At 40.8% G+C, this 13,248-nt stretch overlaps 1 protein-coding gene across 12 annotated transcripts in view; it reads left to right on the forward strand.

The window, feature by feature from the left end:
• Nucleotides 1–13,248, forward strand: part of fam13c (family with sequence similarity 13 member C) — a 217,778-nt gene that overhangs the window by 10,453 nt on the left and 194,077 nt on the right. For 8 of the 12 annotated variants that reach the window (XR_010977043.1, XM_068052463.1, XM_068052460.1 and 5 more), the window contains exons 1-2: nt 10,978–11,216; nt 11,507–11,536. The exons of 2 other annotated variants lie outside the window; for them this stretch is intronic. Coding sequence is in view for 2 of the 10 variants with exons in the window: in XM_068052471.1 (XP_067908572.1) it covers nt 11,531–11,536 (6 nt within the window). In the remaining 8 variants the exon portion in view is untranslated. Of the gene's footprint in view, nt 1–10,977; nt 11,217–11,506; nt 11,537–13,248 lie in introns of those variants that run through there. 2 more of the 12 variants (XM_068052461.1, XM_068052470.1) reach the window with 1 other exon arrangement.

Here is a 13,248-nt window from a genome sequence, read left to right on the forward strand (position 1 = left end):
CAATCAAGTATGCTTAAGTGTTGACATAGTCTCCCATTAAATCATCATCTCCAGCACTATATTCCACAGCCTAACAACACTTTGTATACAAGCCTCATTTCCTCATGGTGCTACCCAGATTATAGGTCGGTACCAGGCTTCAGTAAAATTCATTTAGAGTGGACCTTTAATTTCTGATGGGATGGTGGTGCTGGGGGCCTTGTGTCACTCCCTCTTGTGAAGGGGCATTTGGGATGCAGGGGGAAGGAGTTCCCAGGCTTGCTGGCAAATTCTTCCTTGAACATCCGTTAAAGGACTGTGTGGAATTCATAGCAGTTGAGACTTGGCATGAGTCCTTTTGAAGCCTTTTGCAGGCCCTAAAGCATTTCTGAAATATAGTAATGGATCCGGGAGGGTGTTGATTAACTTCTCTCTTGAAAGTGGGAGCTGAATAACTTTTAATGATAGAAAAAGGTTTTCTTTCACCTATTTCGGTCCCAGGCAGTGAAGTGGAGGTACTATTCTGCCTTGGAAGGTGGATTAAGCCACGCTGGGGTGGAGGTCATTGATTCAAACTTGGAGCTCACACCAGATAGACAAAGGACACCATCCCTGGGATTTGGGGTGGGGTTTCTTACCTTGGGGTTCTGCTCTCCCACATTTATGACAGAGTGAGGCCCAGGAGCTTCTGGGTCTGTTGCACCCATTTACTGATCTTACTACTGAGATGCAGTGAAAAGATCATGATTGTTCCTATTGGCCTGCTTTAATTCTAGTTTTACGAATGCTATACCGACATGAACAGTCACTATATTAATAGGAACATGAAAATAATACCTGGCAAGAACACTGAAATTATGAATTGCATTTATATAGCATCATGAACAGTAATGTTTCAAAAAGTACTTCAATGGATGTAAAGCACTGTAGGATGATTTGAGGTCATGAAAGGTGCTATATAAATGCCAGTTTTCTTCCTAGAAAAATGCCCTATGTACTGCAGAGACATAAGCAAAATGCTTATTGCATTTAGAAGAAACCAAAGATTGGGATAAGCTTCACAGAGCAGTTTAGATGAAGAGAGGGAGGTGGAGAGCTGCTGGGCACCAATGATTGGGACAAAGAGGATGGGGAGATGCATGAGGCCAAAGTCAGAGAAAGCGTGTTCAGGCAGGGTTGCACACTGCTGGCGAGGGTTACCTGGGTCAGGCGGGCTGACGCTTTGGAGAGATTGAAACACTGGGAAGAGAATTTTAGATACGAGGTTTAGAGGAACCGTGATGCAGCTGATCAGACATTTATAAAGCATGCAAAATATTTCCATCTGTTGTGAATGGTCTATAAATCTGTGCATTTGTAAATTAGTGATACAGATGATTACAACAAGCTTCCACAGGATAGAAATTCAGGAAAAGATCTATACCTTTTAACAAAAGTAAAGGATAGAGCTTCTAACTGGTGAAGTTTACATCCAACTGCTTAACTCACTCATAAAGCATTCCTGTGTGTTTTTATGCAGGTGTCAATCTGTTTGTAATAAAAATGGGTTAATGTCTACATAAGAGTTGCACACAATGGAATACTCTGCAAGTGTGTTACGTTTAGGTACCTGAACCTTTTCCGTCAGAAGTGGTACACTTTTATACTCAACAGTTATGCACTGTCCTAAGTCTGGTGGCCAATGTGCGACTCCGGCCCAATGTGGGTGACTCTTAATTGTCATCTGCCTAACAAGCACTCAGGCATATCAACTTGGGCAACTAGGAATGGGCAATAAATGTTAACCTTGCCAGCAACACTCACATCCTAAGAATGAATGAAGAAAGTGGATAATCAATATTTTTGAGTCTTCATGGATAACTACAACTGAATTCTACTTGAACATTAGTATTTTCGTTGGTAGTCCTAGAAATTCCTGGGACCATGCACCACCTCTGTAAGCATGGCAGATTGGAACGCATGCCTACCTGCCTTTGCTCAAGACCTCAGCCATCATCCAAGATCCCAAGGACAGGGTCTATGCGATATCAGGGGCAGCCTACCAGTGCCTGCAAGGACACATCAGCAGTGCCCACCACAGCTTAGCCTTCTGAGGTAAAGTGATGCCGTGCTTCTCTGCCTCACCACACCCCACCTCCTGCAAATAGGCCTTTTTCTTAAAAGCAATTCTTTGGATTCTGACTACAGCATGTATCAATCACCATATTTTAGTCAGGGTTTGGAGCCTTTAAGAAGGTCTCGAAGGGGCTCATGCCAGGTGTCAGCTGGTGTGAGTGTTATTGAAGCCTTTCAGGTGGGAAGAATTTCCCAGAGATGCCTTTGTCCACCTCCCAACATTTCAACTTGGCATAAAGGGGTCAGATGGGAGACCTGCCCGTGGTCCACTGACTGAAACTTAAAGTTCCCATCTAAACAAGGTGGTGTCCTGGTTGAATTGGTTCTAGCCTGGCATGAAGCCTGTGCCATGCCTCAGGGCAAAAATGGGTCTTGTGCCCTCTCCCAACCTGGGAATTTCAGCCCATGTAATTTATGTAGAATCTTAAAAAACCAAATCAAAAGCTTTAGATCTCCAACTGACTTAAAAAATAATCAAAAGTGTTTTCCTGTACTCATGAAAGTGGCTTTATAATCTGGTTGCACTCCACTGCACATGTTCGTTCAGTGATGAAGTGAAATGTGATCACCAGGTTATACTGGTTGGTAAATTGGAAATGTCCAACTAGATTATGAAATTTACACTTGTGGATTCCACAATATAGAGTCAAGTGTTGATGAAAGATGGAATACTGACTCATATCTTTTGACAGCTGAACCTATGAGGGGTAAATTTTTGACATTAATGCTGTACATTATTTACTAAGCATTTAAATAAATGGGAAAGTAAATTATAAATTTCCGATATATATTGCTGGCTGGTGAGCAGCAAATCAAATTTACCCCTATGTTATAAATAAATGCTGAGTGAAGTTACAGCTTCCAGCACATTCATTCTGCTAACAGCTCAATGGCTTGTATTATAGTTGAATATGCTCTTAAAACTTGACATTTCTAGTGGCAATTTGAGTAGCAGCTAACAATCTTCATGAAGAGACAAGTATCTTAAACCAAAATGTGAACAGTTTGAACAGGAACTTCTCGGGAAATGTCTTGGTTAGTAGTCTAACTTGGCTCAATAGTAGCATTCTAGCTTCTAACTTGCAAGGTCATGGTTTTGAGTTCTACTGTAGGCTTTGAGCAGATAATTTCCCTTGACACTCCAGTAGAGTACTGAGGGAGTGCTGCAGTGTTAGAGGTGCTGTCCTTTTGGTGAGATGTTAAACTGAGGTTCTATCTGCCCACTTGGGTGCATGTAAAAAATCCCATGCCACTATTTCAAAGAAGGGCAGTGGGAGTTATTCCTGGTGTCCCGGCCAATATTTATACCCTAATCAACATTACTAAAACAGATTAACTAGTCTTTTATTACATGCTATGCACAAATTGGCTGCTGTGTTGCCCTACATTACAACAGTGACTATATTTTATTTAGTACTTGGTTGACTTTAGGAAATCCTGTGGTTATAAAAGACGCTATATAAATGTAAATTATTTATTTGACTGAACAAAGGCAATCATCAGAGTTCTATTTATACCTAGTGTCACAGACTTGTAATTATTTTTCTCCTCAGATTAAAAACAGTGTGTGTGTCTTTGACACTGCTAAAAACAGTGCACCTTTAAGGGAAAGAAGGTTCTGGAATTTCTGAGACTGCTGCAGTTGCATTTTTGCTACCTGGGGCAACAGCAGGAGAGAGAGAGGTCACATGGTAATGTTTCCACTTGGTTGTGTGGGGAACTGGCAGAAACCGTCTGAAACCAGTTAGTTCTGGGAGACTTTCCTGCGAGACGTACTGTAGAGAAAAGAAGCTGTTCATTCTCTCTCAGCAAAAATTCTACAAGGAGCTACAAGCCAGGTTAATTCCCTGAGTAAAGAAGAAAAGCCTTTTTCAAGAAACCATTAGTATTGCTGTGCTCATCATTCAAAGAAATATTTAATGCTCGCTGTAGCTGAAGAGTTGAATGCCTAGCATCTGAAGGACTATTTTCATCAAATCTACATTAGAAGACCTCCTCCATCAGGAATATAACCTACAAAGACTTGCTCATTTTATTTATTCTTGAGACAGACAATTTTTAAAAATTCCTCTTTTTTAAAAAAAACGATTAACAACTGTTACTTTTGAATGTATGTGTGTGAATGGGGAGTTAGATTAAAATAAGAAGTTATAAGGTTTTTAGACATAGGTTTATCTTAATAGTGTTTAAGATTTAGTTTTTTAAATAAATAGTTAATTTGTTGTCTAAAGATACCTGGTTTGGTCTGTTTCATTGGTCTGTTTCATTCATTCTCAGTGTTTATTTTGGTTGTTTTTCCGACTGGGTGTGAAAGCTTGATAATACGATGCGACCTGTGGAGTGACAGGACTGATTTGACAGTGCGTTGCTCCTGCTGCAGTCGTAACACTAGTTAAAACCAAATGCTCTTGCATAGCATTTAATGTAAAGTACCTCCTCCAGCCCCCTTCGGCCATGTAATACTTTTTCTGAAATAAAAACAGGAAGTGCTGGAAATACTCAGCAGGTCTAGCACATCTGTGGAGAGAATGAAAGGGTGTTGATGTTTGAGGCTGATGACCTGGAACAGGGTTCTGATGAAAAGTCATCAACCTGAAACATTAACTCTGTTTCTCTCTCCACCGATGCTGCCTGACCTGCTGAGTATTTACAGCATTTTCTGTTTTGATTGCCAGATACTTTACTTGTAATGTTTTGTAAATAGATGCCCTGCACAGAATCTTCATTCAGTCTAATTATAAGACCAACAATTAGTAAAGATTTATGTGGAAATGATGTACATCAGTGGGTAAATATGAGGTAATAAGCCTGTAGTCAATTGGACAAATATATTTCAAAAACAAAAAAAAGGCTATCTTAAAATTATATATCTTCCCCTTAAGCTATGTGTTACGATCAGATGAGGAGGGGTCGACAGGCTCCCTTTTTGTCTCTCCTTGTTTGGCCGCAACAGGCTTTATTCTTTTTTAAACAGTGGATGTGCTTACCAATCCAGTGAGTGTTTAATCCTTTGTGTGCTGTGATCATAAAAAACTAGACAGGTTTTCTTGAGTTTAAACAAGCAAGGGGTTATTTTATTGTACTAAAAATCAAAACCCAATCTAAGTAAAATAATAAACTACACTTCAACTTTCTCTCGCACATAAGAATCACATACAAACAAATAGGTTACAGAGTGATGAAGAATAGTTTGGTTGAATTAGAGTCCTGAACGGATAAAAAATAATATACAGTTTCTGGGGTCTGGTAATTCAGTTGTCTTCTGGCTGAATTTCTGGTCTTGAAGTTTCTGGTTGGTAGAAGTACACTTGCAGCTGGTCCACCTGGTTCAGGGTTTTCTTGGAGACAGTGATGGAAAAGGTTTTCTCCCCCGGGGTCTTTGTAGCAATGATGGACTTGGATGTTTCACAGTGGCAGACTGGGTTCGTAACATGCAGTATTACCTGGAGAGAGAGAGACAGTCCCACTGGTGTCCTGCACTGTTTAGCTCTCAAAGCTTGTCTCCTCTCTATAACAGAAACTTCAAGTTTTCACACAGACTGGGGAGATTGTCACATGATTCTCTGTGTATTCCTTTTTTCACTTCATTGAGATCCAAGTCTAAGAATCCCAAGTCTCTTTCTGGTCTTATTGTTTCAGTGTTAATCTGCTGGAGGTATGTCTCCACTAGTGTGAATGCACCGAGACGGCTTTGAATGTCTTGCTAACGAGGGTGATACTAGATCATTCACTCAATTGTTCAAGCCATTGTCATTGATGCGAGCTTTTTAGACCTGCATCTCCACTTCAGTGCCTTGAAATGTGAGGTATTTCAAATTGTGGTGCCCATCTTAGCTGCCAGTTTTTTAAAAATTCAATGTAGGATTCCAGCTTTCCTTTTTAAAAGTTGAATGTAGCTTTCTAACCGATGAATTAAAATCATCATTCAGCATAGCACGTTTTCATGATACTATGTGTTAAATGGTTTGCTATGCATCCAGCACCCCTCAATTAAAATGGTGTCATATAGCTAATGTGACAGAAATGTCACACTTGCCAAATGGAAATATTAATTTCATCATATGAAACATTGCTTGAAACATTTTACTGGACATGACAAATAACTTCTTTAAAAAAAAAACAGAACTGAACAGCTAAAGATGGCTACGCACATTTGCACGTGAAGACAAAGGCTGGCTGAGAGACAAGTAAATTACCCAGTCTAGCTGGAACAACGGGGGTGCTCTCTGATTCAATTAGCGAGATTGGTTTTGTCAATAGAGGTAATCAAAAGCCATTGACACCCTTTGACTTTGACATACCCATTTTATGATTATAGGGCACAGATGTTTTCAGAAGGTATTTTTTGTTATGCTACCTTGACTAATACAGCACTGAATAATTGGTTAAAAGCAGGATCAATCTGACAGATACCTTGATAAAATCACTAAGTCAATGCACTGCGTTATACATCGGAAGTATATCAAATTGTTTATAAACTATTGATAATACGCAGGGTTCAGAAACACAAGTGGTGTTACCAAAAGAGTGAACTATTCAATGCTTGGAATGCTGAATTACAGCAAGTAACAATCACCGGCACAATCTTCTGGCCATTTCCTTCATGTATGTATTAGATGTCAATAACATTTACAGAAAGGCCCCTGCCTCTCACTCTCAGAAGGATGCTGATGGGAGATTCAGTGCACAATGTACAATATTTTAATTGAAGTCTACATACTTGTATAAGAATCTGTGCAAAAATAATAACTGCTGTTCCATGAACCAGTTCACTTGTGTCTCTCATCTCATTTATATCAAAGCACCTCTGTGGACTTGTGGGATTAGTTTACTGTCAGAGCCAAATATAAATTGCTGCCATCTTGTTTTGGCTGCTGGTGGGCTAGATTCTCAGCTTGCTTGTGCAAACCAGTAATATGGCATTCGCGACCTTCTGCTGACATTCTGTATGGTGTGTGACTAAAAGCATAAAGTTCTCCAGAAGCAACGACAACTATGCAATATTACATGGTTGCTTTAATTCCAAATCTCTCTCTTTTGTTTTGTGGTGGCGCCAGATCTTGCTCTTTTTATACTCTGGAGAAGATTAAGTGTAGGACATGGTAACTACATCAGATTGCAGAACTGGTACAACTGTGTGTTACACAACTGGCTCTTATCCATTACATTGCCTGAGATGTCTTACAGACTGTTCACTGTTGGAACCCTCTGGGTTTTCTACAGATTTCCAAAGCAGGGTAATGTTGCACTAAATACACTCTTTTTTTTTTTCCCCAGCAGGGAACACTTTCCCTGGAAATGTTTGACATTTTAAATGTAAATCATTATTTTCTGGCCTTTGAATATTGGTAGTACTGTATCCAGCGCTAACCTTTCACTAACTTATTGCAGTCCTCTGTGATCCCCCTCCCACCAGTCATGGGCATGTGCACAACCTATTGTTTTCCTCTCACTGTGAAGTGGAAAGTTCCATTCACTAACTCACTTGCATCATTGATAAGATTCTAAACTCATTAAGTGATGTCAATGTTGTGTAACACTTCTACATTCCTAAAAGTTACATCTTTTAGTGAATTCTGGTGCTTATTAATATGGGGTTTATTGCTGGTATCAAATGAAACACTTAGTCCGGATGGTCTCAAGTCAGCTATAGCCAGCTGCAGATTAAAGATTTCGCTGCTCTGTTGCAAAAACCCTTAACATGGGAGAGCATTAGAACTGCTAGTGTTCGAATGAAAATGGATATTAGAACGTCCTACAACCCAAAACATGGGACAGTCTCAGAACCCACAATACTCCAAAGGGTGCATATTCTGGGAACCAGAACAGTCCTGATATGGAAGATTTAAATTGTCATTGCAGCATTTTCGCACCCATAAATGCCCCCCACCCCCTGCCATGTGGTTAATTAAAAATAAGTAACTATTATTATCATCAGCTATCATAAGTTAGAGTGCAAGATAGTAAGAATTTCTATAGATATTTAAAAAAGAAAAGTTAACAAAGTGAGCATTGGTCCTATAGAAAGTGAGTCTGGGGGAATTAATAATGGACAATGAGATGGCAGATGAATTGAACAGGTATTTTGCGTTGGTCTTCATTATAGAGGATACAAGTAACATCCTAGAAATAGATGTAAGTCAGGAAATGGAAGGGAGGGTGGAACTCAAGAAAATTACAATTCCCAGGGAAGTAGTACTGAGCAAATTGTTAGAGCTGCGGGCTAACGACCCCAGGTCCTGATGGACCTCATCCTAGGCTCTTAAAAGAAGTGGCTAGTGAGGTAGTTGATGCGTTAGTTTTAATTTTCCAAAATTCCCTAGATTCAAGGAAGGTTCCTTTAGATTGGAAAATAGCGAATGTAACTCCTTTATTCAAAAAGGGAGGGAGACAGAAAGCAGGAAACTATAGAGCAATTAGCTTAACATCTGTCTTAGGGTAAATGTTAGAAGCTATTAAAGATGTTATCGCAGGGCACTTAGAAAAATTTAAGGTAATCAGGCAGAGTCAATATGGTTTTATGAAAGGGAAATCATGTTTAACCAATTTATTGGAGTTCTTTGAGCGAGTTACATGTGCTGTGGGTAAAGGGGAACTGGTGGATGTATTGTACTTCGATTTCCAGAAAGCATTTGATAATGTGCCGCATCAAAGGTTATTGTAGAAAGTAAAATCTCATGGTATAGGGGGTAACATATTGGCATGGATAGAAGATTGGTTAGCTAACAGGAAACAGAGTAGGCATAAATGGGTCATTTTCTGGTTGGCAAGATGTAACGAGTGGTGTGCCAGAGGGATCAGTGCTGGGTCCGCAACTTTTTGCAATTTATATAAATGAATTGGATGAAGGGACCGGAAGTATGGTGGTTAAATTTGCTGATGACACAAAGATAGGTTGGAAAGTAAAGAGTACATAAGGGGGCTACAAAGGGATATAGATAGGTTAAGTGAGTGGGCAAAGACCTGGGAGTATAATGTGGGAAAATGTGAAGTTGTCCACTTTAGCAGGAATAAAAAAGAAGCATATTCTCTAAATGGTGAGAGATTGCAGAGCTCTGAGATGCAGAGGGATCTGGGTGTCCTAGTGCATGAATCACAAAAGGTTAGTATGCAGGTACAGCACGTAATTAGGAAAGCTAATAGAATGTTATTGTTTATCATGAGGGGAATTGAATACAAAAGAAGGCAGGTTATGCTTCAGTTATACAGGGCATTGGTGAGACCACATCTGGAGTACTGTGTACAGTATTGGTCTCCTTATTTAAGGAAGGATGTAAATGTGTTGCATGCAGTTCAGAGAAGGTTCACTAGACTAATACCTGGAATGGGTGGGCTGTCTTATGAGGAAAGATTGGACAGGTTAGGCGTGTATCCGCTGGAATTTAGAAGAGTAAGAGGTGACTTGATTGAAACATGTAAGATCCTGAGGGGTCTTGACAGGGTGGATATGGAAAAGATGTTTCCCCTTGTGGGAGAATCTAGAACACGGGGTCACTGTTTAAGATTAAGGGGTTGCCCATTTAAGACCGAGATGAGGAGAATTTGTTTGTCTCAGGGTCGTGAGTCTTCGGAATTCTCTTCCTCAAAAGGCGGTCGAAGCAGAGTCTTTGAATATTTTTAAAGGTAGAGGTAGATAGATTCTTGATAAGCAAGGGGGTGAAAGGTTATCGGGGGTAGGCAGGAATGTGGAATAATCAGTTCAGTCAAGAACTTATTGAATGGTGGAGCAGACTCGAGGGGCCGAGTGCCCTACTCCTACTCCTGCCCCTAAATTTGTATGTTCGTAAGTTAGTATCAATGAACATCCAGTGCTTAATATCCAGAAAATGCTGGAAGAATCCAGTGCAATTGCATTTCAGTATTTTGGAGCAGTTGTAATTGTTCAATTCCTGTGTGATACCTTGCACCGGCTCTTTTGGGGAATCGGAGCCCACAGAAAGGTTTAACTTCCCTGTTTGTTTGGAATCCTTTCTTCTATAATGGAGAAAAAAAACCTTGTTTCCTTCTTCAGACTTCACCCACCCTGCTGGGCCAGATCTCAGAATGAATCACAGAATATTACAGTGCAGAAGAGGCCCTTCGGCCCATCGAGTCTGCACCAAATGCCACAGGAACATAGAAACATAGGAGATCGGAGCAGGAGTAGGCCATTTTGCCCCTCAAGCCTGCTCCGCCATTCAACAAGATCATGGCTGATCTTTTACCTCAATGCTATTTTTCCCTCACTATCCCCATATCGCTTGACATCTTTAATATTGAGAAATCTATCGATCTCTGTCTTGGACATACTCAATGACTGAGCCTCTGCAGCCTTCTGGGGTAGAGAATGCCACATATTCACCACCCACTGAATGAAGAAATTCCTCCTCATCTCAGTCCTAAGTGGCCTATCTCTTATTCTGAGACTGTGTCCCCTGGTTCTAGATTCCCCCCAGCCAGGGGAAACATCCTTCCTGTCACAACCTTCTCGAGCCCTGTGTGAATTTTGTATGGTTTATTGAGATCATGTCTCATTCTACTGAACTCTAAAGAATATCGGCCCAGTCTCCTCAATCCCGCCATCCCAGGAATCAGTCTGGTGAACCTTTGTTGCTCTCCCTCTATGGTAAGTATATCCTTCCTTGGGTAAGGAGACCAAACTGTACACAATACTCCAGGTGCGGTCTCACCAAGGCTGTGTACTTCACAGAGCATGGACTGTGAACTTAAAAGTCTTTGTCTGTGACCAAATAACCGTGGCAAGTTGTCTACGTCATGGTTAGTTTCTGTCGACACAAGGAGTAGATAGTGATTGAAGTGTGTACTTGGTAAATTAGTAGCTGGGCTGTAGTGATTACATCCTAAATATAAGGCAGTCTCTACTAGTCTCCGCTATTAGTTAACATTCAACCAATTTCAGCTGTGTGTAACATTATAAAAACTGATATGGGAGCACATCTGACATATGATTTGAAGGCCGTGTTCTGTTAAGCAGGGCAAGAAGTACTGATCTGCAATTTTTTTTTTCAAAAAAGTTTCAACGCTGAAGTGAAAAAAGTACACGTCCAAACTGCTGCATTAAAGTCATGGAGACAATTATGTGCTGTACACACTGTGGGACTCATCAGCTGACTCTTCTACAGGTTGTTACCCAGTTTGCTGTTTACTAAACTTACAACTGCTGCTATAACAAATAACAGTTTTTGCATCCTTAGGGATCATTTTCAAGCTTGCTGTCTGGGTGGCAACACAGCGGAGCAGACTGCCTGTGTGTTGTAGAGCCCACCCAATTTTCTTTCCATTGAACTGGCGAAGTTGAAAATGGCCCTCTGTGTGTTACTCAAAAGGATACTGAAAAGTTGCTTTTTCTGTACTGTAGTGGTTCTTTGTGTGCTTTACTGAGCATTTTTTTTCTTTTTGCTTTCCCATATAGTTATTTGCGATTGGGATGTGAGCAATGCAGGTAAGGTGATATTTATTGGCCAAGGTTAGGTGCCCTGGTATTGGATATTGGATCATGCTTGAAGCAAGGAGCGATCCCATTGGAGTGCATGCTGCGTGGGCCTAACTGGGCTGGCAGCAGCACCGCACTAAATTGGTCTGTCGACCCCATTAGCATAGGCCACTGCCAGTTGCAAACCAAGAAGCATCTCGCTGGTTACGGCAGGGATAGCAGGATCAGCAGTTTGAGATGCTGACCAAGGCTGGAAAGGGGGCTAGAGGGAGCAAGCAATGGCTAGAAGTTTTACTTTGGGGCCAGGAGGAGCATGTTGACTTTGGCTAGAGAAGGTGAGAGGAGGAGTGAAGAGAAGTCGGATGTTGGCAGCAGAAGAGAAAGAGAACAGCTGTACTGTAATCAAGGAAAGGACAGCTGACAAAGCAAAGTAGAAAAGGGGTGCCAAAGGAACAAAGAAAAAATCCAAACAAAAGATGGGGAACAACACTCTGCAATACCCGATGAATTGCCATGAAAACTTCAATTAGGTTGAAAGCAGTAAAATGGCTGATGAGATTCTCCAAGGAGCCTCGCAGCCACTTGGCATTGACAGTATGGCTGTGTTTCTTCTTGGCTTGTGGGTGAGTGCATAACAGTGCTTGAAATGGGAGCTCACATTTTTTTTTAAAGACAAACACAACTTTACTCTGTGCTTTGAAGGAGCCCAGCTGCATTAGGATGTGCTAAAAATAATGCACAACTAAGTGACCAATTGCAAGGCAGTGCAAAAATGTTGCTCATCTAGATAAATAGTCACTTAGACGTGCAGTATAAATAACGCATCGTGGGCCAATCCAATAGCGGGAAATGGAGAAAGAGCACAAAAAGCAAAGCAGTAAACCAAGGTCTATTCATCAAGATGTGCAGATCATATTAGATGACTGGAGGATGTAGCAAAATACTCTCTGTGAAACACAAGAGATGCAAAAACACCTTTTTTTTGAAGGGTGAAGCAAGTCTGGGAATCTGTCAATGGGTGATCAAAGGGTGGATACGCACCGGAAGACACTGAAAGGACTGACAGAATAAGGTAGTGTTAGAGGAAAAGCAAGGTGAGAAATGTAAAGAGCTGTGAGTAATGCAGCCTCCCAAATGTGGAGGATACCCAGTGTGTGGATAGCTGCCGATGACAAAGTAAGTTAGAAGTTGACCAACTAGTGGGAAAGATTTGGAACAAATTTGCAAAGAAATTACAGAAAGATGCAAAAAATATAGAATAATGATAAAGGGGGACTTCAATTATCCTAATATAGACTGGGATAGTAATAGAGTAAAGGGCAGAGAGGTGGAAGAATTTCTGAAGTGTGTTCAGAAGAATTTTCTTGATCACTGTTTCTGGCCAATGAGGAAGGAGGCCTTGCTGGATCTGGTTCTGGGGAATGAGGTGGTCAAGTATATCAAGTGTCAGTAGGGGAACATTTAGGGGACAGTGATCATAGCACAATAAGTTTTAGGTTAGCTATGGAAAAGGAGAAGGAGCAATCCAGAGTAAAAATAATTAATTAGAGAAAAGCCAATTTTAGTGGGGTGAGAACAGATCTGGCCAAGGTAAATTGGAATCAAAGATTGACAGGTAAAAATGCAATGTGACAATGGGCTGCCTTTAAAGAGGAGATGGTTCAGGTACAGTTGAGGTACATTCTCTCGGGCGAAAGGTAGAACAAACAAAGCCAGAGCTG

This window comes from Heterodontus francisci, chromosome 20 (genome assembly GCF_036365525.1).
Source record: "Heterodontus francisci isolate sHetFra1 chromosome 20, sHetFra1.hap1, whole genome shotgun sequence".
Lineage (NCBI taxonomy): Eukaryota > Metazoa > Chordata > Chondrichthyes > Heterodontiformes > Heterodontidae > Heterodontus > Heterodontus francisci.